General features: G+C 35.9%; 5 protein-coding genes and 1 pseudogene across 5 annotated transcripts; 3 read left to right on the top strand and 3 right to left on the bottom strand.

Annotated features, from left to right (window-relative positions):
* Window positions 1-4090: 4090 nt before the first annotated feature.
* LOC145558004 (putative jasmonic acid carboxyl methyltransferase 2) lies at window positions 4091-6005 on the top strand. The gene is made up of 4 exons (XM_081619162.1): window positions 4091-4165; window positions 4478-4882; window positions 5113-5373; window positions 5661-6005. Exons 1-4 carry the CDS (start codon window positions 4091-4093, stop codon window positions 6003-6005), a joined length of 1086 nt encoding a protein of 361 aa, XP_081475288.1.
* Window positions 6006-6690: 685 nt separating this feature from the next.
* LOC145558856 (AAA-ATPase At3g50940-like) lies at window positions 6691-8756 on the top strand. The gene is made up of 2 exons (XM_081620203.1): window positions 6691-7738; window positions 7822-8756. The coding sequence occupies exons 1-2, from the start codon at window positions 6752-6754 to the stop codon at window positions 8254-8256; spliced, it is 1422 nt and encodes a 473-aa protein (XP_081476329.1). The 5' UTR covers window positions 6691-6751; the 3' UTR covers window positions 8257-8756.
* A 217-nt stretch (window positions 8757-8973) lies between these two features.
* LOC145558005 (AAA-ATPase At3g50940 pseudogene) lies at window positions 8974-10986 on the top strand (annotated as a pseudogene).
* A 258-nt stretch (window positions 10987-11244) lies between these two features.
* LOC145560247 (bifunctional dihydrofolate reductase-thymidylate synthase 1-like) lies at window positions 11245-14888 on the bottom strand. The gene is made up of 11 exons (XM_081621503.1): window positions 14763-14888; window positions 14061-14512; window positions 13589-13976; window positions 13458-13502; window positions 13171-13236; window positions 12439-12500; window positions 12275-12349; window positions 12022-12187; window positions 11824-11947; window positions 11624-11730; window positions 11245-11511 (listed from the first exon to the last, which is right to left on the bottom strand). The coding sequence occupies exons 1-11, from the start codon at window positions 14832-14834 to the stop codon at window positions 11401-11403; spliced, it is 1668 nt and encodes a 555-aa protein (XP_081477629.1). The 5' UTR covers window positions 14835-14888; the 3' UTR covers window positions 11245-11400.
* A 3205-nt stretch (window positions 14889-18093) lies between these two features.
* LOC145560248 (uncharacterized) lies at window positions 18094-20821 on the bottom strand. The gene is made up of 9 exons (XM_081621504.1): window positions 20712-20821; window positions 20429-20484; window positions 20294-20338; window positions 20158-20214; window positions 19917-19994; window positions 19095-19784; window positions 18872-19009; window positions 18698-18778; window positions 18094-18614 (listed from the first exon to the last, which is right to left on the bottom strand). Exons 2-9 carry the CDS (start codon window positions 20471-20473, stop codon window positions 18519-18521), a joined length of 1230 nt encoding a protein of 409 aa, XP_081477630.1. The 5' UTR covers window positions 20474-20484; window positions 20712-20821; the 3' UTR covers window positions 18094-18518.
* Window positions 20822-21859: 1038 nt separating this feature from the next.
* Window positions 21860-26459, bottom strand: LOC145560250 (diaminopimelate decarboxylase 2, chloroplastic-like). Its single transcript, XM_081621505.1, has 8 exons — window positions 25854-26459; window positions 25163-25337; window positions 23971-24120; window positions 23626-23787; window positions 23331-23516; window positions 23073-23195; window positions 22883-22972; window positions 21860-22127 (listed from the first exon to the last, which is right to left on the bottom strand). The coding sequence occupies exons 1-8, from the start codon at window positions 26381-26383 to the stop codon at window positions 22047-22049; spliced, it is 1497 nt and encodes a 498-aa protein (XP_081477631.1). The 5' UTR covers window positions 26384-26459; the 3' UTR covers window positions 21860-22046.
* Between the last annotated feature and the right edge of the window lie 221 nt (window positions 26460-26680).

The following is a 26680-nucleotide window of genomic DNA, read 5'->3' on the forward strand; positions in this document are numbered from 1 at the left end:
ATTTTTGTACAATAGTACTACTTTGATTTGGGGGGGGGGGGGGGGGGGTGGGTTGGTGTTAGTTGTTTTTGGAAGGTTTTTGTACAGTTTTACTTCTGAAAATGGTAGTGTACTGTACTTGTTATTTGCTATAGTTTGCCTTAAGGGTTTTAAACTTTAGTATAAAATACAAGTTTTTTGCTTGGAAAATTTCCTGGACTCCATCTTTTTTCACAATTAAGGTCTTTATTAGTACGTGTTTTTTTTATACGAAAAGAAGGAAGTGTCCTCTTAAATTAGAACCTCACATAACTCAACTAAGCTCAGGTTGGAAAGGTTAGAAGATACGAACTTTTACCACTAGACCATGTATTGTTTGGAAAGGTTACGTATACATAGGTACGTACTAAGTTCAAATCTCACTCTCTATTGTAAGTAGACTTGTTGTACTAGGCATGTCCCCTACGTGCATCGTTCGGAATAATCCCCTGGAATAGAATCAGATGTTAAAAACAATTCTTATCATTCATTCCTCGATATATTAAGGGTTGGGACAAAATGACAATTAATGGTGAGTGAAGGGAATACCGAATCATTCGAATCTAGGCCTCAACTTAGTTTTGACATGGGTCTGATAAACCAAGATCATGATGACCTTGTTAAGTATGTTGATTAGCAAAATTCACTAACAAAGTTAAACATTTGTCTTTACTAGCTGATCTCATCCTTTAGCAGTATCAGATGCTCAGATAGGGCTATATATTCAGATGCTGCGTTAATATATTCTGTAAATCTGTTTGCAAGTCAATATGGTAATATATTAGTTAATCACTAGTCAATCCACTCTATTAGTCTATTGGCTTAAGTTAGTGTTGTTTTCATTTGAATTTCATTTTATGTCACCTTAATTAAACTAATTAGTTTACCTTAAGCTTATCTTTTCTGAATTTATAGTATTGATTGAACTTATTAAGCTTTGAGCTTAGTTTATCCATACAAAGTATTTTAAAAAAAAAAATTCTTTAATTAGCAATTTAGCATTTACCTTATTTTGTCTCTTCTGTATCAATTGTGAAAAGGTAAGAGAACATAATAACCAAAACTGTGGTAAAAGTGAAAAAGGAAAGTTTCATATGTATATCTTGAATAAGGTAATACAAGGCTAAAGCCATGAACATGTAACACGTTTAGTTATATCACTTGCGACTATATTTTTATATTTACTTTTAACTTATTCATAACTCTTAGAGCTATGTTAACATTAACTTATTAATTATTAATGATTAATGATTGTTGATACAATGATACCTTAAAGGTAGGTCGATCAAATTAATTTCATTACGTGTTGCCCATAAAGAGCACTTTCCTTGGTAGAGCTAATTTATGATTTCGAATTTATAGAGTAAGCAATGTGCTGTGGTATTTCTTTTTCTAACAGTAGTTTGTAATTTTATGCCTCTTTCTTCATGTAATTTTATGTCTCTTTCTTCATTTGTGTGAAATGTAACATAAATACATTTATTTATGAATATTATTTTCTAATTTGATGGTCAAAATACAAGGAAAGCTTTGATGGAAGAGGAAACCCCCCCCCCCCCCCCCCCCCCAAGTAGCCAAGCAAGAAGAATATATGATAAAGAGATGAAATGCATCTGTCTGTTAAGGGGCAAAATCTAAAAGACTAAAATCTATGACATATATTTTGTTCTACTGCATATGATGCAATATACTGATATATTCTCTGCTGCTAAAATTGTTCGAATTTTCGGTATCTAGATGCAAATAAAGAACCAGACATTGAGAATTTTATACCCTAAAGAATATGTCCTCCTTACCTCCCGGTGGATGGCCAGTATATGTTGATGATCTTCTTGGTAAGCCAATTCACATGAAGGAATATTATACAAGTCTGTCAATTTCAAAGTTCCTATTGTTCAAGTATCACATATAGATCCAATTGATAATTGTGATTATTAGAGTGAAGATTTTCAAGTTGGAAGTTATCGATGTGTTAAGTTGTTTAACTGTTAAATTAAAGAATCCGAAGGTTTAGGTGACACAAAATAGGTGCACTTTTTTACACAGTACAATATAAATTAAAGGTCATAAACTCGTAATTTATAACAATATCATGCAACATGTGATACAATGTTATTGAAGATTTAATACTAGTACTTTTAGGTACTTTATACATAATACATACATAACCTATGTTTAGTACAATCCAAAAGGAAGTTGGTTCAGATATGATTGAATGAATGATGTGGAAGTTTTTAGCTAAGTTATTAGGTGGAGCAGAATTATAAAGATCATAAAGGCAACAGAACGCTGGTGGTGTACATCCATGGATCATTATCTAGTACTATACCTAATTAATTTGATTAAGTTCAAAGGAAATCCTTTAATCTTGCCAACCTTCTTTATTCATTTCTCTTTAAGGCTAGCTATTAGGAAGCCTATAATCAGCCATTTTTGCAAGACAGCACCCCGTAACAATTTTCATCTTTAGTGTAACCATGTTAGCAAATGTGTCGAGTTTAGGACCACCACTTTATTCGTACTTTATTGTTCCATCCAATTATAAGATAACATGTTGTAGATAATGCCGGATTTTATGTAGAAGATAGATGTTCTAAAATACAAACCACAATTAGGATGTTACGTCTTCCAATCTTAAATATCTAATGAGTTTTCACTTTTACCCATGACAGTACAAAAATTTACGACACAGTTACTTCGTGACACTTTAGATGCTTGTTTATTAACTTACCTTTTTATGTTTGAATTTAGTAAATGAAAGATTCACTTTATTTTAAGGGCGAAGAAAATAAAAAAGAGAGTAAAGAATTAAAGAGAAAAGGAAGGGCTAAAGCAGAAGAGAGACCACATAAAAGTGGGTTAAGGCTGGGGCATAACGTAAATCTAAGGCTTAAGGATCTCTACTAACCAATTAAAGATCTAGGCTGCATTTGTTCAGCTTTCCACTGGGTAATCTAGAAAGTAGAAATCGAGAGGGAACAATAAACAACTTAGTATGAAGTATTACAGAGTGTAGAGTACTATTTACAAACAAGTTATGTTATACGAGTACAATATTTCAAATGCACGGAGTATCATGAGATATGAGGCTAGAATAGTTGATTAATTCCAAATTTCGAACGTGAGGTTGGGCGGAGGGAGAAAAAGGGTCATCTAATGTCACCAACTTTATTATTTTAGGAGAGACTACCTTGATTCCTCTAGTCTCTTGGTCTCTCCTATAAGCAAACGGTTAACGATTGCTCGGAAAATCACGCTCTTTGTTGGTGCATGTTTCATGTTTCACGTTTCACGTTTCACACATATAATACATAGTAGTATAGTACCATGAGTGGAGTGTCATATAGACTCTCACACAGTTATTCTCCTGTTTATATACTTAAATCCGTTAATTATTATATGCAACAAAAAAATATTTTATGTCTCATAAATAATACGCCTTTGTTGCATATAATAATTAACGGAGATATATTATGTACAAGGGGTTTTATTGTTCTCGGGTTCTACTTAAGATTTTAAAACTTACTATAATTTTTTTAAAAATTAATAAAGTAATACGCATGTCTTCCATTTTTTATGCTTTGACTAAGAAGAATAAAAGATCACCTTGATAAAGTAGATGCATATATGCAATAGTCTACTCCCTAATGTTTGGTAGAATTCTGGTTAGAAACTTAAAAGTTAAAACTAAATAAATAAGAATTTAAATGAATAAAATTGAATTTTAAATAATGTAGAACTTCCTTCTTAATTAACCCTTAAGCTACCAGGGTACCCTAGGTTTATGGGACACTAAATATTGTGAACGCTTTAATAATAATAATAAGAGCTTATAAATGAGAGAAAGAAGATGGATTAGCAGAGACGTGAATCACGCAGCACAACCTTTGCACTTACAGTACATCACTCAAGTTTAAGGACTAATTTAGTAAGCTTGTAGTATTTGCCTATTTGGTACGCATATATTTACACCTGAACTAGTAATATAAAGAATATATAAGACACAAAATTTATAAAATAATCATTAATACTATACTTAAGACTAGAGTGAAAATAATAGATAGGTGCTCACATGGAAGTAGAGAATGTTCTCCACATGAAGGAAGGAGATGGGCAAAGTAGTTATGCAAAGAACTCCTTACTTCAGGTTTGAACATCTCTAATCACCTTCGTAAATGTAAATGGTTTGAACATCTACAAATACATTCATTTTTTCGGATATAATAATCACTTATACGAATTGAATTAGTAATATATCGAGATACATAAAACATGTAGCACCTTTTCTGAAACAACATTCGCTTAATTTTGAGTCATTTTCATACTCGTCTCATGGGAAACCCAATCATGAGACGAGTATGAAAATGATTCTAATTTTGTAAAATTTTCTTTCCATAAAATCATAAATGTATTGTACTCCCCTTTTAAGGCCTATTTTTTTTCTTGTTTTGTGGAGCAGAGAACCATGATAAACAAGGCGAGGCCGGTATTACAAGAAAGCATAAGAGATCTGTATCATGCCTTACAGCCAGAATGTCTAATGATGGCTGACTTAGGCTGTTCTTCCGGGCCTAACTCGCTGTTGGTAGTCTCAGAAATCATTGATATAATTGATGAGGAACGACAGATATTTAATCGAAAATCCCCTAAATTTGGAGTATTCCTCAATGATCTCCCAGGGAATGATTTCAATGCTATATTTAACTTGCTCCCAAGCTTTTATCAGAGTCTAAAAGAAGAAAAAGGCACTGATTTCGGACCATGTTCAGTATCAGGAACACCTAAATCATTCTATGGAAGAATTTTTCCTGACCAATTCCTTCACTTTGTACACTCTTCTTACAGTGTTCATTGGCTCTCACAGGTATAACCTACGTCATATACACCATATATACAGTACTACTGCAGAATGTCCGAAAATAGTTGTCACAAATAATGAGAAGCATGACATAGAAGCCCTTCTACTTCTAGTGTTCTAGTGCATATGCAAAGAAAATGGATACATTTTCTTCTTGGGATTATACTTCATATCTTTATTTTCTGCATATATTTGGTACTTTATTTCTTAACTTGGATGTGGGATTGCAATGGCAGGTACCAAGAGAATTGGAAAGTAGCACTGGAGAAGCATTGAACAAAGGGAATATATACATAGCAAAAACAAGCCCTCCAGAGATATTACAGGCATACTATGCACAGTTTAAGAGGGACTTCACTCTCTTCTTGAGGTCACGAGCGAAGGAGATGGTACCTGGTGGCCGTATGGTCTTGACTCTGCAGGGTAGCATTCAGAGAAATGACCCTGATTCAATTTGGGAATTGCTTGGATCTACCATTCAAACTATGGTTCTAGAGGTGACTATGGTCTTATTATTTTCATCCTAAAATACTCCCAAGTTTGCCAATATAACCAAAAGGCCAACAAGTTTTGATAAATTCTGACTTCTGATGAGGCCTTCAAAATATTATTTACACACATATATGAACAGATAGATATGAATAAGTTCGGGTAAAAAGTACATACAGATACTAAAGTTCATACTTAAATGTTCGTGTCATAATCCACAATTTTATATATGACAAGATGAAAGGGTGACTAGATCACTACTTAAGCCATACATAACTCTTCTAGTGTTCTGCAGGGTTTGATTGAACAGGAAAAACTAGACAGATTCAACATGCCATTTTACGCTCCTACAGTGGAAGAGATAAAAAATTTAGTGGAGGCTGAAGGATCATTTTCTGTTAACAAACTTGAAACTTTTACAGTTGATTGGAGCGTTGACACAAACCAAAACCTCGAAACCCAAGCCAAATTCATTGCCAAGACTATAAGAGCTGTTACAGAATCTCTCCTTACAACTGCATTTAGTGAGACAGCCATGGATGATTTGTTTCTGAGGTTCAAAATAATGGTCAAGGAACGTATGGTTCGAGAACAAAGTGAATACTTAAATATTGTGGTATCAGTGACTAAGAGGGATTAAAGTGGGAGTTTCCTAAACCTCAGAACAACTGTTATATACTTACATTATATGCCATCTACAAGAAAAGGGTGTTGCTAGTTGTGTAAGCATAAAAATTAGAGTAAAATTTGCTGCTCTCTTTGTTTCTTTTATTTTTAGCGTACGTTTCTTTCTTTAGTTATCTTATTATTTCCAATACTACTCGTAGTATATTTTTGCACAATTACCCTCATACCTACTTTCAATGCAACTATTCTCAATTACAAAATACAAGTATGTAGCATTACGTAACCCAAAACAATTATTTCATAACCAAAATATTTACTGTATTTATTTCCATATCATATATTCTCATTTACCAAACCTACTCCCACTCCTCAACAAATACTACGTAGAAAACATTTTACCTACTCCCACAACATTTTACTCAATACCGGTTAAAATAACTCAAACATAACTTTAGAAAAAAAAAAACAATGGGACATAACAAAGCCCCATCATCACTTCAGAACTTTCTAATTCAAAGTCAGCAAGGTCAATTCTTAATTTATTACGTGCAGAAAAAGCTTATAGGAAATGCCAGTGAAACCACCCAAAATCCACTACTCCCAAAAACACTCCAAACACTAGAGTTGAAATTTCCATTGCATATCCTCTAGAGACGACCACAATCTCTATTAAAGTAAGCACAATAAGAAAGACCAAATGCAGCACCTTAAAACACTCCTGACCTGATCTCAAAAACAAGATTAGAAAAACCTCTCAAAATGATCAGCACCAACATCCAAATGCCTACTGTTAAAACGATCATCTCCACTGCTACCTCTGCCGCTGCGGCCGCTATGCTGATACGTAGCATTGCTAGAGACTATGTACCCATTGAATTTCAATACTACATTTCCTATAAAATCAGGGCTCTCTTTGCTTCTTTCTCCTCAGAGGTAACCATAATCATCAGTGAAGTTGATGGAATGGTTAGAAACCAGCTCTTTTATGCTGCAGACCTTTACTTGGGCACTAAACTATCGCCTTTAACCAACAGATTCCGAGCCACCTTGCCTATCAAAGAGATGAACATCCACTTTTCCTTGGATAAAAATCAAGAAGTGATTGACATGTTCAACGGAGTCAAGCTCACTTGGAAAAAAGTGACTAAACAGGTGAAAACAAAGAGAGCCAACGATGAGATCCAATACTACAACTTGAGCTTTCATAAGAAGCACAAAGACATGGTGTTCACCACCTACTTCAAGCACATCCTAGAACAAGCACAGGTGGTCAGAAAACAGAAAAGAACCCCAAAGCTGCACACACTGGATTCTGATTTAATGCGTAGGAGCCCGGGCACGGTTTGGCAATCGGTAAGTCTAGATCACCCGGCAAATTTTGGTACTTTAGCCATGGACATGGAGATGAAGAAGATGATAATGGAGGATTTGAACAGGTTCGTGAAGAGGAGAGACTTCTACAGGAAAGTTGGGAAGGCATGGAAACGCGGCTACTTGCTGTTTGGACCTCCGGGTACAGGAAAGTCTAGCCTGATCGCAGCCATGGCTAATTACCTGAATTTTGATATATATGATCTAGAGTTGACTGATGTTAGGAGAAACTCTGATCTTAGGAGACTACTGATAGGAACAGCTAATAGGTCAATACTCGTGGTGGAAGATATTGACTGCTCTATCGACTTACAGAAGACGATGAAGGAGCGCCAGAAAAACTTTCATGATCCATATTTTCAACAAGGGAATGAGGTAAGTTAGTTATTGAAAATTATTCTAACAAAAATTCTAACGAGTAACGATCTAGAACTGACATTTTCCTGTTCTATAACTAGGTGACCTTATCAGGCTTGCTTAATTTTATGGACGGGTTATGGTCAAGCTGTGGAGATGAGAGGATCATTGTGTTCACGACGAATCACAAAGACAGATTGGACCCAGCACTCTTGCGACCAGGGCGGATGGATTTGCATATCCACATGTCCTATTGCACCCACTCTGCACTCAGAACACTCTCTACAAATTACCTTGGCATCACAGAGCATCCACTTTTGACAGAAATTGAACAACAGGTGCAGGAAATAAAGGTCACTCCTGCAGAAGTAGCTGAACAGCTGATGAAAAGTGAAGACTCAGAGGAGGCATTAATAATGCTAATGGATTTCATTACTGAGAAGAAGAAAAGTGAGGATCTCAGAAGCACTCAGCAGAAAGAGGTAGCCGAAGTGGGAAGTAAGGAGTTGGAAGAAGAGATCAAAGACAGTGTTTAATTACTGAATTAAGAATCTCTCCTTACAGCTGAATTTAGTGAGGCAGACATGGACGATTTGTTTCTCAGGTTCAAAATAATGGTCAAGGAACGTATGGCTCGAGAACAAAGTGAATACTCAAATATTGTGGTCTCAGTGACTAAGAGAGATTAAAGTCGGAGTTTCCTCAACCTCAGAACAACTATTATACACTTAAACATATTGCTAGATTGCTTAGATTGTTAAGGAAAAGAATTCTGGTGAAAAGCCTTATTACATGATATATGTGAACGGTCAGAGTTTAATTACAGTTAAGATACATCAGAGTTTATAGATTGTACTAATGCAGTATTTTTTATTTTTTTAGTTTTTATATCAACTGTGCAAATTTCCACCCTCAAAGAATCTCTAATGGGGATTGAACCTCCAATCTTAAGGTTGAAAGATACAATCTATACCGCTAGACCAAGCTTAGCTTGGTATGTACAAGGATATATTGCAGTCATAATATTGTTAAACTCCCAAAGATAACTGTGATTAAACAAATAAAAATAAAAAACAAAACAGCTTCACTTTAGGCCAGCACATTTTAAATATCTCATGTGTTGGTAAGAGTAATACAGATTACACGTCCGAAGTTAAGATTTTACAATGAACGAAGAAGAGTGTTTTGATACATAAGAATAGTTGCTTTGGGATTATGTAAATATTTAAATAATCCCAAAGCAACTATTCTCATTCACTAAAATATTTACCTATTCTCAAAGCATATATTCCAATTTAGCAAAATATTTGCCTACTCTCAAGATAAATACTACGGAGTACAAGAATTCTCATTATACATACTTCCAAAACATTTAAATTTTACGTAACTTCAGAAAAGAAACAGAGGAAGACATCGTAGCATCATCACTTCAGTGTTCAGTGAGCCAATAAAAAACAAAAAAACATCATCACTTCTGATTCTGAACGCTCAATTCATAGTCAGCACTCAGCAGGGTCAATACGTGCAGAAAAAGCTTATAGGAACTAACAGTGAAATACTAAAACTATCCAAAATCCACTACTCCCAAAAAGTTCAATTACTCCATAATAAAATTCAAAATTTCCATTGCACATCCACATTCTCTATTTAAGTAAACACAATACTCTGTAGGAATTAGGAAAGGCAGCACCTTAAAACACTCCATACCTGATTTCTAAAACAAGATCAGAAAAACCTCTCAAAATGTTCAACACCAACATCCAAATGCCTACTGTTAAAACGATAATCTCCACAGCTACCTCTGCCGCTGCAGCCGCTATGCTGATACGTAGCATTGCTAGAGATAACGTACCCATTGAATTTCAAGACTACATTTCCAATAAACTCAGGGCTCTCTTTGCTTCTATCTCCTCAGAGGTAACCATAATCATCAGTGAAGTTGATGGAATGGTTAAAAACCAGCTTTTTTATGCTGCAGACCTTTATTTGGGCACCAAACTCTCTGCATTAACCCACAGGTTCCGAGCCACCTTGCCTATCAAAGAGTCGAATATCCAATTTTCCATGGATAAAAATCAAAAAGTGGTTGACATATTCAATGGAGTCAAGCTCACTTGGAAAAAAGTGACTAAACAGGTGAAAACAAAGAGATTCAACGAAGAGAATCATGAGATCCAATATTACAACTTGTGTTTTCACAAGAAGCACAAAGAAATGGTTTTCACCACCTACTTCCAGCACATCCTAGAACAAGCACAGGTGGTCAAAAAACAGAAAAGGACCCCAAAGCTGCACACACTGGATTCTGAGATAATGCATATAACCACGGGGACGGTTTGGCAATCTGTAAATCTAGATCACCCAGCAAATTTTGGCACTTTAGCCATGGACATGGAGATGAAGAAGATGATAATGGAGGATTTGGACAGGTTTTTGAAGAGGAAAGATTTCTACAGAAAAGTTGGGAAGGCATGGAAACGTGGCTACTTGCTGTTTGGACCTCCGGGTACAGGAAAATCTAGTCTGATCGCAGCCATGGCTAATTATCTAAATTTTGATATATATGATCTAGAGCTGACTGATATTAGGAGAAACTCTGACCTTAGGAGACTACTGATAGCAACAGCTAATAGATCGATACTCGTGGTGGAAGACATTGACTGCTCTATCGACTTACAGAAGAAGATGAAGGCACGCCAGAGAAACTTTCAAGATTCATATTCTCAACAAGGGAATGAGGTAAGTTATTGAAAATTATTCAAAGAGAAATTTTAACGAGTAATGATCTAGAACTGACATTTTTCTGTTCTATAACCTAGATGACCTTATCAGGCTTGCTTAATTTCATGGACGGGTTATGGTCAAGCTGTGGAGATGAGAGGATCATTGTGTTCACAACAAACCACAAAGACAGACTTGATCCAGCACTCTTGCGACCAGGAAGGATGGATTTGCATATCCACATGTCCTATTGCACCCAATCTGCACTCAGAACACTCTCTACAAATTACCTTGGCATCAAAGAACACCTACTTTTGACGGAAATTGAACAACAGGTGCAGGAAACAAAGGTCACCCCTGCAGAAGTAGGTGAACAGCTGATGAAAAGTGAAAATTTAGAGGAGGCATTGAGAATGCTAATGAATTTCATTGCTGAGAAAAAGAAAAGTGAGGATCTCAGAAGCACTCAGCAGAAAGAGGTAGCTGAAGTGGGAAGTAAGGAGTTTGAAGAGGAGATCAAGGAAAGGGTTCAAACACTGAATTAGGAATCATATGTTCCAGATAGTACACAATGCTATGACCCCCTAAGGAAATGTAATCGTAGTATGGGACTTTCATCTTGCAATAATTATCTAGTGTATTAATTTTACAACTTCTATAAAGGATGTTTAGAGCTTTAAATCTTGGTTACCTTTTCTATTCATTAATCGTGTATCAACATTCTAAACTTATTCCTATACTATATTGCCAAATGAAAGCAAAATATTAGATTAAGTCAAATCAAGGATCAACAACACAAAAACTCAGTACAGTAAATACATAACATATTGTAGCGACTTGAATACCTGATCAATAAATAGGCAACTGTATACATGATTTTGAAAAGGCAACATGATAACATAATTTCAATTAATCAATGGCTAATATTAACATAACAGACTCACAGTCAAGAGTGAACTTTAAACTGCCATCTTCATTTCAATTTTCTGGTGAGGATCATAACCCACAAGCTCGAAATCAGTTGCTACAAAAGAATCAATATTCTTCTTCTGAGTGTTGATCTTCAAAGCCTGTTAAAATACAAACATTAGATTTCATTAGGAGAGAAAAACCCAATAGCCTAAAAAAGAAAAGGTAACTATCCTATATCAAATCAAAGCTAGCTACATCACTAATGCTTACAGGAAAAGGTTTAGGCAGATTCTGTAATTGTTCTTGCAAAGGCGCAATATGGTTGCGATAAACATGAGTATCTCCAATGACATGGATGAAATCCCCAGGAATAAGATCTGCAATGAAGAAAATTTTGTTAAGAATATACATCCAAAATCAACGACTAGCCTGAGCAAAGGATAGATAAAAGTAGCTGCAAATATGCTTACCACAGACATGAGCAATCATACACGTCAATAGAGCGTAAGACGCAATATTAAAGGGAACCCCCAAGCCCATGTCTGCTGACCGCTGGTACATTTGACAAGATAGCTCACCATTTGCTACATAGAACTGTAACAAAGAAAGTAAGCACCAAAGAAATAAAAGAATACATAAAAGCAAATAACTTGAATCTCAACAAATACCTGAGAAAACATGTGGCATGGAGGTAATGCCATTAATTTAAGATCAGAAGGATTCCAAGCTGAGAGGATGATACGCCTGTCATCTGGCTTATTCTTAATCTTGTGTACAACATCTAACAACTGATCAAATCCTTGCCCAGTGTAGTCAGCATGCATGCTGGTATATCTGTAAAAGTAACAAGTAGACATAAGAACTAACATCTGGCTTCATGTGAAGCAACATATAAAAATCTCTCGAACATTATGGATCAACCTAGCACCAAAGTGCCGCCACTGGAATCCATATACAGGTCCTAAGTCTCCCTCTTCCCTGTCTGGTAGACCAATGCTGCAACAGGAATGGATGCATGTCAAGGCATATATGCAAAACAGTAACATATCACCAGACAAAATTTGAGCTGCAATTATTTGGTTAACCTATCAAGATACATTCTGGATGCATTTCCATCCCAAATATGTATGCCTTTCTCTTGCAAAACCTGAAAAAACGAAAACACTTGTTACATGCTTACACCTTGAATTTCAGTTATCAAACCCAAAGGTCATTAAAACCATTATTAGTATAGACACTTGTCGGAAGGAAGATAGTTATTTACTACGTACAAGATAGTGAATCTTATATGCAAGTGTATATATTCCTCTTAACCAGGATATAATATGTATTCATAGATGAATAGTCCATCATGCTTGAGCAAACTCTTCTGCATTCACTCTGGTGATTTATTGTGTCTTTCTTTTCTATTATCCATTTCAGCATCTGAAATCTGAATGCCTAAATTGATAAGGGTATGGCAACAGTCCAATGTTGTGAAGTGAAACTTACATTTAACAATTCACTGAAAGCTAGGTCTGAAATAGAATTCAAAATTGCCCCTCAATAAAAAGTCTACCATGCCAATCATCAAAAACTCAGAGGTTACATCAAGGCAGACTTGGAAAATTAGCTCATACTCCGTAGCATTAAAAACAGACTAAGCAGTTCATGGTAATTTCCACAAAAAAAGTAGCATTATGTCTCGAAGGCATCTTCAGCCTCGTGTGAATCTCAGATAAGTATTAGATTAACAGCAAGGAAGCAGCAACTTCATTTAAAAAGACAGCAATTTTGAATCAACAAAAAAAATTATTCTCAGAGTTTGTATACAATACCTTGGCATTTGTGGAACCACTAATAAACCACAATAGTTCCTCTACAACACCTCGCCAAAATACCCTCTGTAATTTCAAATGATAAAGGTACTTGTCATTATATATAGCTTAAGAGTTCGAATAGATTTTTTCCACAACTAGCATCCAGTATCCACCATATTATATATCACAGTATGCATGTATGATCATATCAACAAGCCATTTCCGTAAAACATAAATAACTAAAATCCTCAAAATAAATCATAAAGAGAAGCAATAAGCTGGAAACTTAATTAGAAATTACATGCCTTGGTAGTAAGAAGTGGGAAACTCTTGCGCAGATTGAACCGCATCTGCAGGCAAAAACCATCAAATCGATAACTAAAGACCAAAACAAAAACAAAATACGAACTTAATATAAACAAACAGCTTGATGTACCTGACAACCAAATTTTGATAGGGTCCCAGTCCCTGTCCTATCATCCTTAAGATTCCCACTCGAAAGGATCTCTTGAACTAGCTTAAGGTACAAATACTCCTGATGTCTATCAAATACCATTTGAGGCAGGAAGGAGAAGTCCTGTACCTCAAACTTACTAGATAGTGCCTTGGCAGTATTGATTTGAGTACCAATATCAGCTGCAGTCCTTCTCACACGGACATATGTAACGAAAGAGTGTCGTATATTGTTCTCAACCAAAGGAAAAGACGAATACCAAGGCTGAAACAAAGAATCATCCACAGCAGGCATAAATGTGTCACACTCTATATCGGTCTCAATCTCTGTAATATGAATCGCATCGCAAGCTGGAGCATTGAGCGCCTCCCTACATAAAAAAAAAACATTAAACCCTTTATGCAAAAGATACATTCCTACTCAAAGTTCATGGAAACACAATGTAAATGCCAACCTCAAGATCTGACCACCACCAATGACAAACACCCTCTCAATCAAGTGATCATACGGGCGCATTCCCAACAACTCCAAAGCAGAATTGATGCTTCCACAAGTCACAACATCATCCAAACTTCCAACATCATAATCTCGGGAATGAGTAAGAACAACGTTAAGTCTACCGGGCAAAGGCCGATTCTTACGGGGAATACTCTCCCATGTCTTTCTCCCCATTATAACAGCATTCTTTTTCTCAGCATTAGAAGTTTGCAAAGTAATATCCTTAAAAAATTTAAGGTCAGAAGGCAATTTCCATGGCAATTTCCCATCTTTCCCAATACCCATTTCCTTAGTTGCCGCAACAACTACTTGGTATCCCCTTCTCAAATCAATTGATTCATTGTTTGTTCCATTACTAACGTTTCTAATCTCACTAGCCATCGAAACGGCACAAAAATCGAGAAATTTCTGCAATAGAAAAACAATTTTTTTAACAGAAATCCAATATGATGTAACCATTTCACTATTTGAAATTGAAATTATTGACAAATCAAAATAATTCAACATGAAATTAAGCAGTAATAAAGCAAATTTCGTGAATTAGATTCTGTAATAAAACAATATTAACAAAAAAATTAAAAAATTAGGGTTTAAGCATGAAACAATATGGAGTTACAATTGATGTTATTAGAAAAATCAGATCGAAAGAAAAGCTTACCAATCGTAATCTGATAGAAGAGATCGAATTAATTGATTGAATCGCACCAGCAATTTTTGGAAAAATGGACATGAAAATATGGTGAAGAAAGGGCGCGCAAATTCGCGCCAAATTACATGTTTTACACTTTTATCAAATATTGGACATCCTCCGTTCTTTTATTATTATACCACTTGCTTTTTAAAAAAAATTCATAAATATTACACAATTTCCTTTTTAGGAACAAAAAAATTATTTGTGTTCACACCATAAATACCCAACATATCTTTTTTCACACTTATTTTTTAGTTTATCAATATTTCACATGGATAATTTTGTATTTTTATCTTTCTTTATCTTACTTTTTTTCCACTAATAAAATATTTATACCCAACCCCTATGGCGCAATAATAAAAAAAACGGAGGAAGTATTTACATACGAAGTAGTATATACTCCCTCCGTTTTTAAATATTTGCTCCACTTTCCATTTGCGGCCGTTTTTAAATACTTGTTCCATTTCCTTATTTGGAAAGCTTTTACAATATTTAATCAATTTCTCTCACCTAGTGGTCCCAACATATATTCTCTCTCCTCCAATTCTCTCTACTACTTTTGTTTCTATAATTTTTTATTCTTCCACCAACCCCACAACCTCCATATTTTATAACTATCTCTAATTTCTCCTAAAATTCCACGCATGGAGAAATGGAGCAAGTATTTAAAAACGGAGAGAGTATTTGATAAATTTATGAAAATATTGTCCACGTGGCTTATGAGTCATGTCTGACTTTGCTACCTGTTGGAGTATGGAGTTGGTGGGTTCTTCCACGTAGTTTAACTTGGGACAATTTTATGACGGTTGCAAATTACGACGTTAACTAACGTTTACTCTAACAAATATCAAATTTATAGTTTTTCGTTGGTGGTTGAGTTTTGTCAGCACTTAAAGCAGTTAGTTGAAGAGCTTTTCTTATTGTGGAGCACCTTAAAACTGGTGGTTTTGTTCACGCCCCAATCTCCTAACAACATGTATACGACCAAAACAGCAACTTGCGCTTCTTTGAAACTACACACAAACCCACAAATGAATTACGTTTACCATACCAAGTTTTGTACTTAATCGTTTCCCAAACCACAACACTATAACTTTTTCGATTAATTGTCTGGAATAATCCAACTTTTCGAGCGTCCGCTAAAAACAATTCCATCTTTAGATTATTTTTAAATAATCCGACCTTTATTATCAAATAGCTTTGAATAGTCCCAATCGGTCATGTAACTTGTTATAACAAGTTACCAGACACGTGGCAGTCTGTAATTGGTAAAAAAAATAATTTTAAAAATGTTAAATTTTTTTAAACCAAAAATAAAATAAAATTATGAAACCACCTAACTAGCTATAGTCCTGCTACCCAGCCCCGAACCACGGCACCGACAACGACGCTGGAGGAAGCATCGATCAGAGACAGCGCTGAAAACTCCTCCCCCGAACCACCAAACTTCTCCTTCACGAGAACCTAGCGAGTGTTTCCCAAAGCCCCGACGAGCTGTAAAACTATCCTTACCCACGAAAACCCATTCCCGTCCCGATCCCAGCTCCATCCCCGTCCCTTTTTTGGCCGTGTCCAAGATTCTATAGGCGTCGATCTCCCCTGCCCTTGGTTCCGTCCACACACATACCTCCCACCTCGTTTCTTGGGATCTGGTTTGGTGGGGTTTCGAATGGCTCAATCAAGGTTAGTGGGGTTTCGATTTTCGAAAGAGGTTTTGGGGTTAGGTTGGGTGGGATTCAGATCGGTGCGGTGGGTTTCTAGGTGGCGGTGGATTATTGTCTGGGTGGAGTGGTGGATCTGGGGTCTGGGTTTGGGTGGTGTTGTGGATGGTGGTGGCTGAAGTGGTTTTGCCGAAGGATGGTGGTGGTTTTTTTTTAATTATTATTTACTTTTTTGATTTTTTTTTTAGACAAATCAAGTTATGACTCGTGTAAATTAAACTTAATAAAAATAAAATTACCTCCCCAAACGGCTGCTAGTCATTGGGACCATTATGAGCGGATTAAGTATAAAGATCGATTATTTATCAAAAAAACCAAAGATGGGATTATTTTAAGCGGACGGCCCAAAGGTGGGATTATTCCGGGAAATTTTTCCTAACTTTTTTGACACAAAATTCTTTAATCTTTTACAAACACAGGGTGTACCAGTTTCTGTTGTCTTGGAAACGCAGCCGACAAGCTTGTGAAATAAAACCGTAGTCTAGTGATTTGATAATTGTTAAGTGGCCCACAATACTGAAAGTAGGGTTGGCAATCATTGACCCGACCCGATAACCCAATCTGAAGTTATTGAGAGAAACCCGAACCCAACCCGACCAACCTAAATTCGACCCGATTTGACCCAAATTTCAAATCTAATCATATAACTAATATATAAAGCTAAACTTTTAGCCAGGCGACGAGATAGCGACACTTGGCGTTCCAACTTTTCGCCAAGTGTCGTGCCACGTAGGATAAAGTTATATAGAATTCAATTTGTATGATAAAAAAATTAATTTAGAATTCTATTTCAATCAAATTTGGATAGAATTTTAGGATAAAATTGTTAATTTAGAGTTTTATTTTCGATAAAGTACCAATATTTCATATGTACAAATTAAATTATAATTTTATTAAAAAAAAATTATTACACTCATAAATTATCGTATAAATTTATTTTTTGTATCATAGTATTTTTTTGAAGCGAAGGAATTAGCTCAAAATGCACCACATCCATTATTTATAATATATTCTAATCAATTAAAACAATATACTTTACAATCTAGAGTCATTTCGGACAGGGTCATTATTTCAGGTTACGGGTCAAGAAATATTTTTCACCAATGTTATTATTATTAGTCATTACATGCCTATTATATAGTTTAAATCATCACAAAAACACATCAATTCCTTACTAATTTTGTATCAATAATGATATGTTTTAAAATTTGACATATAAATTAAAATTTATCTCAAAATTCAATAAACAACCCGAGCATCGCACGGGTACAAAACTAGTATATATATATAAAGGGAAGTTTTTTCCCGAGTTTTTAGAGAGCCACGTAGGATCTAATTTTCTCAGCGCGCCATGTCGGATTATAAATCTTAGTAGTAGTCAATTAAATAAGAAATTATTAATTTTTTTTAAAATTAAATAATTTAAATGTCATGTAAGCAAAATTGGCGAATGAGATTTTTAAGTTTAAATTAATTAAATATTATATATTATCTTTTAATATTAGGAATTTTATCTAAATATATAACAAATTTTAGGCTCATAAATACAAAAAAAAAAAACATTATTTAAAAAAAAATCAAACAAATTGTGTATCGCACGGACTCCATCTAATTTCATAATAATATTAAGTTTTACACTATTTTTGATAGTTTCTAAGCATAATCCGAAATCTCACCCAAACTAAACCCGTTGATCCGAATTGCCACCTCTAAGTGAAAGGCCTACAACTAATAACACCAGATCAACGGGCCTGCCAAAATTATGGCCCAATATGATCACACCCACCAGATCAATGGGCCCGCCAGATTTATGGCCCAATATGGTCGTTTATCTATAAACAATACATTCGACTACACCAACATTATGGCCCAATGTACACATTTACACTTTCATTCTCTTCTAGCCCAATAACATAGCACCTCCTCAAATGCTATATATCAGATGGCCCCTCCCCATCATCATACACTTATGGCAACAGGGGATCCCGGGAACTCGCAAACATCATGGAACAGCCTTCCGCTTCCCACGAGCATAACCAACCGTACTCTGCCTTCTATCCCGACGTGTGTGCACGAAACTGGGCAAACTCAACACATCCTGCATCAAAACAACATTCATTGATATCTAACCAAATCAAACCTCACATTGCCATTCAATAATCACTGAACCAATAGTCTTACCTGGTACAGTATGGTGGATGGAGGGCCTTCGGTGTCCCTAGCTTGGCGTGAATGACGTTCGCCATAAGCCACATCTACAAGCTGCATTCTCAAAAATGTTAGCCTAGTAATTGTGCCCAGTAAATGTCATAGCAAAACCCAGTTCATTAATTTCATAGAGTACCAAAGCCTTACCCCCAACTTCCCGTAGTCACCAGAACTAAATCTATCATCCTTCGATGCCTCCGTAATTAGTTTCATGCTCCACACTTGAACTCTAGGATACACATTCCACTTAACCGGTTCTCTGTCAAGACGATCCAAATAGTAAATCTGCATCATAGTAGAAAGGTCATTGAATAACCGACAAACTTGTAACAACTATAGCTGAAAACATCGAAGTTGTAAAACATCATACCACGGCAAAAAATGCACAGCCCCCACATCCATTAGCAAACCCAGTCGCATAAAACCTCTTGCCAAAATTGGCTACGCTCTCCATTAGTTTCTCCAAGACTAACTCACACCAATTGTACTCGGCACAGTCCATCGCACAGCTTAGCGCAGGAAGCAAATCAGATGCCAGTCTTGGTGATTGCGTAGGACACAATACCATTTGCAACGCAACTAGCAGAAACAACGACTTGAAATCTTCTTCCTCGTCGGGTTCAAAATGACATTCCAACCGCTCAAGCAACTCAGATGTGACAGGAATCCCAACAGAGGTATACTCACGGCCAGTCCTTCTACACGATTTCGTGAGCCAAGTACGCCCATATTTGAACAACATCTTCTCCACTTTTGACCGCACTTCAGGAGTCATTGTTTTATTTGAAGGCACACACCTTGACCCATTTGGAAGGCCAAAAATCCACCTTACTTGGTTCTTTGAAAACCAAAACACACGACCATCCATACCAACAAAACTTTTATTTATGGGGTCAATCCTTGTCATTATCCAGTAGGCAAGTTGCCTAGGTAAGTGCATGTCAGATACAAAATGGAGAAGTCCACCAAATCCCATGTCCGTCACCCAACTCTTCCTTCTTTCATCAAATGTTTGGCATATCCGCCCAAACGTCTCTACTCTACAACTCATATTGGGGGGCTGAAATAGATGAGGATTTTTATTTACACTACCACCACAACAAATAATGCATACTAAAATATTTACACTACCACCACAACAAATAATGAATACTAAAATATTAACAAATTTACCGATGACATTAAGACTCACCCGACCACACAACAATGCTTGTTGTTTTAGTACTTCACCCCTAGCCTTCACCATACCACCTTCGCTTATGCTATCATCCTATCAACAATAATCAACAACGATCAATAACAAGGCACATAACGATCAATAACACCTTCTTTCCACATTCAATTGCATCACACCGAACACATATAGATTATTACCTGCAACTTTACTAAGATACCAACTATTATCACTTGAAGAATAAAAATGGTTATTTTACCTTGAACAATGCAGGGTGTAACGCAATTAGTGTCCGGGAATTCACTCCACTGGGAGCCTGCACTTGACAAATTATTAGTACAAATCTTGACAACAAATTTTATATTTGCCAACTCACGATTACCTATCTCAATTACCTTACAATTGGTTGATTTGCATGCACCCTGTACTTCATCCCCGCTCTGCACAATGGAATTTCATACATTTCAAATGATTCTCCATTGACTAATTAACTAAATCAATGACTACTTTGCAATTATTAAACACATTACCTTCGCATTGTTGGAATTTCTCACTTGAACCATTTCTTCCTCCATACTCCACTTTCCTGTTAACATACGCGAGTAAGGTCATGAATTTCATTTTTCCGGATCATATTACCGGATTCACACACATACAAACAATTCACTAACTAAATGACCATCCAAAACTACCAGTTTCATACTTTTACATATACAAATAAATGAAGTGATAAACAGCGTGGCTTACAAAATGACACATACAAATACAAATTACTGAACAAAAGACAATTATAAAATTCAAGAATCGGATTACCTGGATGGAGAACCAATTTCAAGTTGAGCTAACGTACTGCTTCACCACCGATGCAGCAAAATCTAGAACGCTATTTGTTATCCGATTCGTCAAGCCGCGATACTAAGCCCTTTTCCTCAATTTCGTTCAACCTAGATTCAGTTATTTTAATACCCTAACATCGTCGTTTCCTCCGTTACTTAGTCAAACAGGTTGACCTTTCTCAGTGATAACGACCGCTTAACACTGCACATAACATACGTGGATCAAAATTTAATTACCTGGCATTTTTTCCTAGTCATCTACTCTGCTATTACCAAAATACCCCCGTATTACTGATGGAAATGTCCAACACAGTCCATTTGATTTGCGAGTTTCGTTTATCAAATACTACCTCCGTTTCTTTATAATTAACACGTATTGAAGTTTTTTTGACATGTTTCCTTTTAGGATAATTTTTTTACCTTATATTTACAAGTTACATCACTTGCGTTTTCATTCTCTCTCCTCTCCTTAATATATGTGCTTAAATCAAACTCGTCAACTAAATAGAAACGGAGGAAGTATATTAACATGTATTTTACACTACTTTTAAGGACCAATTTCCCCTTGGGTATGACTACGTATGAGTGGGTGTTCCTAACCATCTGTGTTCGAACCTTGTTGGGACTTGGGAGTGTGTAAAAAATTTCTCCTACCCTCTCGAGTAATTTTTATGTTATAAATACGAGTAAATTACTAGGAGTGTGACATTACTACGTATTTTATTTTTTTAAAAAAAAAAAAACACGATGTATTTTACTTGTCTAAACTTATTTTATCTGAAATTATTTTTGTAAGAACTTATTTTATCGGGAAAAAAAAAATTAGAACTTATTTTGTCTAAATTTATTTGCACTTAATTTTTTTTGAAATAAGATATAATAAATTAAAAAAAATGAGGCAACATACGGACCTTTATTAGGAACCCATTAAGGCCCATTATAGCAAATGTCTTAATATAAATTAGAGAAAATGAAGAATGAGAAGAAAATCAGGGGCAGTGAACTTATGGATGAACTAATCAACTAAACCAGTAACACAAGAAGAAGAGAACAGGGAACTAAGGGAAGGGCGGGAGGGGAAAAAACGTGGCAGTGCATTAACTAATTAAGGGCAAAATGTTTCAATTACGCCGAAGTACATCAGTGCTCTCAGTAAACTGGAAAGAAGAACACTAATATACTGTGAATCTTACAAAGCATGCAGCAATCTCCAGGCAAATGCTTATCTAATAGATTACATCATTTTCCCTACAACAGGCAAGTACTCAACCCTCTTCAAGTTGGATGATGGCAACATTTCACCGACTAATGATTAGAGACCAGAAAAGTATCTCATGTGGTCTTCAAATGTCTCACCATGGCGGATTTTGGCAACTGATCCGTCTTCTTCAATCTACAAAGAGATTATAGTATTTAGTACACTCACAAAAGCATTACTAACAAAAACACAAAGCGGCCTCACCACCACCAAAAAAAATAGATGACTTGCTCAGTCCATAAAATGAAACAATCCCTCACTCTCTAAAAATTCTTCCTGTTTGGTTTCACTCCTATTACAATCCAAATGAAAGAAAATGGAAAGTCGGGAAAAAAAAATTATCCATTTAACTAAACCCAGCATTTGGTTGCAGAGTTTTTCTATTATCCGACTATTTGGACTGCGAAGGGGTCAATAATATTATTAGGTTGATAATAAAGATCACAAAGTACAAGTGTAAAACCATGGAAGAGCCTGATATAGCACAAAGAAGAGAAAGAAAGGAAGAACAAGGAGGAAGATCTAAGTGCGAGAGTAAAACCATATGGTGAGCCCCAATTTGCTGAACAAAGCAACTTTATCGGATTAGTTGAATGGATTGAATACGAGTCATTCCTCCCTCTAATCCCATTCCATTCCATTTCTTTTTTTAAAGGGTTGAAACAAACAGTTTTTAGATTGATTTTCTGATTTTTCTACTAAGGCACTAAACAAAGGGAAAATAAGGATTACAACTGGCTTCCAATGATGTAATTTTGTCAAAAAAAAAAGAGACCTAAGTTCATAATCAAGACACAGTGACAATCCTCATTTAAGTTAAGAAATGGATAATCAGGGAGCAAGGTGCGGAAACAGATATTTTCCCATAAATAAAGGATAAGACTCAGTACCCAGTATTCTGGTGGGCGCATCTTGAGATTGTAGGTGGAGGCCATGCTCATGCAATAGGCACCTGCATCATGAACTACTAATCCAGCTCCCTGCAAACCAAAACCCAAGTATTAAAACATGATTACATGAAATTTATTCTTAACAACTTAAACCAAGGGATCGAATAGGAGAAAAAGGCATTATCATTACACTTTCTGGAGTAGGAAGTTTGCGCTCCTTGCCCAAGAAATCAGCTGACTCACAGACTGGGCCAACCACATCAAAGGTTAATAACTCTACATCTGATGGAGCTGGAGAAACTAGCTCTATATGCTGCAGATATTATTGACAGTAGTTAGAAAGCCGTTTCGACAGTTGCTGGACCCATGTGTAAATTACAGTACTATAATTTAGCGCAGTACTAGCCTTGTGGTTAAAATGAATACAACTGCCAGGAAATCTACTTACTTGGTAAGCATCATAAAGACTCGGACGGATAAGTTCTGCCATGCTCCCATCAATCACAATAAAATTCTTTGTACCATTAGTTTTGACACCAGTGACACGATTAACTAGGCAACAGGTATTTGCAATAAGGGATCTTCCTGGTTCAATGATAAGGTTGAGATCTCGTGAGAGGACCAATTCACGCACCTGCAACAAGCATAAATGGTCATAACCAATTTATCATCAACATCAATTCAGCCTAATTATATGACTTGAGTAATTTAGATCTGCATTTACAGATCTGCTACAGCCTTACTGTGTTAATAAGATCTCTAGGTGTAGGAAGAACAGCACCAGCATGATAGTAATCTATTCCCAGACCACCTCCGATGTTCAAGTAACTAATCTCGAAACCTTGGTCACGAATTTGGTCTATATAGTCTACCATAAGGACAGCAGCATCCCTGAATATATCCACCTGTACATGGATACAGAAATATTTTTTAACTATTGAGAGGCTATGAAGTATGAATTACAAAGCAAAATAAACAGACACCAACAAAAGTAGTCCCGAAGATTAGACAGTTTATATGGACATCTCAGAATCAATAAACTGAAAGTACTCAAAACACTCAAGAAGAAAAAGACGATACTTTAATACCTTGGTGATTGTTGATCCAAGATGGCAATGAGCTCCAACTAGCTTTAGTTCATTAGGATGAGCTTTCACAGCATCCAAAAACCATTGTAATTTCTCATTTCTAATACCAAATTTGGAGTTCTTGTTCCCTGTGGCAACATAAGGATGGACCTAAAAGTAACGACCAATAGGTAAGCCATATGGAAACACAAGAAAAAAGGCATGAAAGAATTTATCTTGCCTAAATGAATGTATATGCAACTACACCTATCATTGTTCATAAATGGCAATTTAGGCCTCCCGGTTTCTCTCCCTTATATACACTCACCTATTACTTTCAATGATGAAAATCATGTATATTTGCATATTGACAGGATTCAACAAGCACATTAAGACATTTAAAATTTCATAATTTGAAAACTAAAATGAAGGCGTGGATGCAATTCAAAATTTTAAACCAATTATAGTCAAAGCATTGCACAAGGGAGTAGGGACCCAAGGCCATGTTTGCTTGTGAAAGATGATAAATGATTTTGAGTTTGACTAAAAAGAAAAACCCTTCCGTCCCTTAAAGATAGCCCAAATTTCCTATTTGGTTTGTCAATTTGAGTTTACCCCGTATCTTATTTGGTAACCTTTCCTTACCTGACACACACAAAAAAAAAAAAAAAAAAAAAAAAAAAAAAAAAAAAAAAAAAAAGGACAAATTGGACAAAGGAACAATGTCAAGGAAAACAAATTGAAGAATAACATTAGGAGACAAAGAAGTAATGTCAAGGAAAACAAATTGATGAATATTGCTAGACTTTGACTCTCCCAGAGCTCTGCCACAACTTTATATCAGTTCTCCTTTTCTACAACAGAAATATGGAATACTCAACACAGGACTCTGGTCTCCCATGGGCATGAAAAGGGTTAAAGCAACGATACCACAAAATGAGCTACAGACTGTTCAGCTTAGACAATGCAATTGAATCACAGAGATATATCAGATTCCTACGCCCCAAAAAAAGGGACTAAATACTGTAGCAAACATGCCTCAAAAAATTCTTTAACAAGCCAAGGTTCCAAGCTTCCATAACATTTGACATATTCACTACACATGCCATACCAATTGAAGACAATAGATTTATCTCAAACAACTAAAAGTATAGTAGTGTTAAGAAGCAAAAATAATATATGTATAAATAAGATGACATCTTAACAGACATACCTGAGGATCAACATCAGGGTTAATTCGAAGCAATACATTCACCCTCTTCCCTGTAATTTTAGCAGCTGAAATGATGTTGTCCAAGTCAAACTCACTGTCAATGTTCACGAATACACCGCTCTCAGCAGCAAGGACTAAATCCTCCAATGTCTTCCCATTTCCATTGAAGATACACCTACCATCAAGACATCATCTCAGTGGACAAGCTACATTATTTCAGAGTCTAATCAATTAAGGGTTCACACAAGCTACAAACAAACCAATACCCCCAATGCTTCAACTTATAGTTGTCAACTACAGAGTATAATAAAATTGTAACATTATACAATGCAAAGAAACAAAGTAATGATTCATAAGAGACCATTAACTAGCTCCATAAGACCATAACAATACCATGATCAATAAGCATTTTCCAAGCATTGAACAATAAACTATCATCACCCTCTCTTCAACACAAACACACATTGAACAACTTCAATTAGGTAGCAATTTGCAATTCCATACTTGTTTCGAGTACCAAATCCTACCACAAATTAGGTAACACTGATTCATACATAAAAGCCACAAATACAGCATTTCACAACTAGCAAGTAACATTAAAATCATCTATTTTCAAGCACATAAACAGCAAAATACAATCATAAACTACACCAAATTACCCAAATTGAGAGACAAAGAGATGCAATCTTACTTAGTGGGATCAAAACCAGTAGCCAAAGCAAGCCTGAGCTCATTACCACTAACAAGAACAGCCCCACAACCCAATTCCCTCAAATGTTCCAAAATCTTGACATTATTATTAGCCTTAATAGCATAACCAATAATTGATCTCAACCCTTCAAGAGCATTTTTATAAGCCACAACATTTCTAGTAATTTGGGGTTTACTATACAAATAAAATGGCCTCTTTTCAACACTTTCCATAACATCTTGCACCTTTTGCCCTTCACAATACAAATACCCATCTTCTTTTTTTGAGAAACAATGCTTGAAATCGCTAGTTTGGGGCTCTATTGTAGCAGCGTTTTGGGAAACAGCTGCTTTGAGAGTCAAGGGTTTTGGGGTTAAGAGAGGTTTGTTGAAGGTGATTGAGGGTTTTGGGGAAAAGGGTTTGTTGAAGGTGATAAGGCGGTTTGAAAGAAAAGGGGTTTTGGGTTTAGAAGAGAGGTTAGGGGTTTGATTGAGAGTTGTGGATTGAGAGAGAAGGTGGGTGGCCGCCATGGTTGTTCACAGAGGAAGAGTAACAGTAGGAGAGAGAAAGGAAGTGATAGTGTAGGGCAATAGGTCACTTCTTTGTAGCGGTCAACGATTCTACTTACTACGGAGTAGTTACTACTCGTATGAGCGGGTTCGAAAACTTGTATGAGAGCTGGCAAAAACTAATCCGATTTGATCATAACCCGACACATATTGAAGTGATCTAAAATGAATTTTACCGATTATGCATTAAATCCGCATTGTCATAGTGATCCCATATTAACCTTCATACCAAAAGACTCAACTCAATTAGTCAACTAG

The sequence above is a fragment of the Chenopodium album genome, chromosome 9 (genome assembly GCF_948465745.1).
Source record: "Chenopodium album chromosome 9, dcCheAlbu1.1, whole genome shotgun sequence".
Classification (NCBI taxonomy): Eukaryota; Viridiplantae; Streptophyta; class Magnoliopsida; order Caryophyllales; family Amaranthaceae; genus Chenopodium; species Chenopodium album.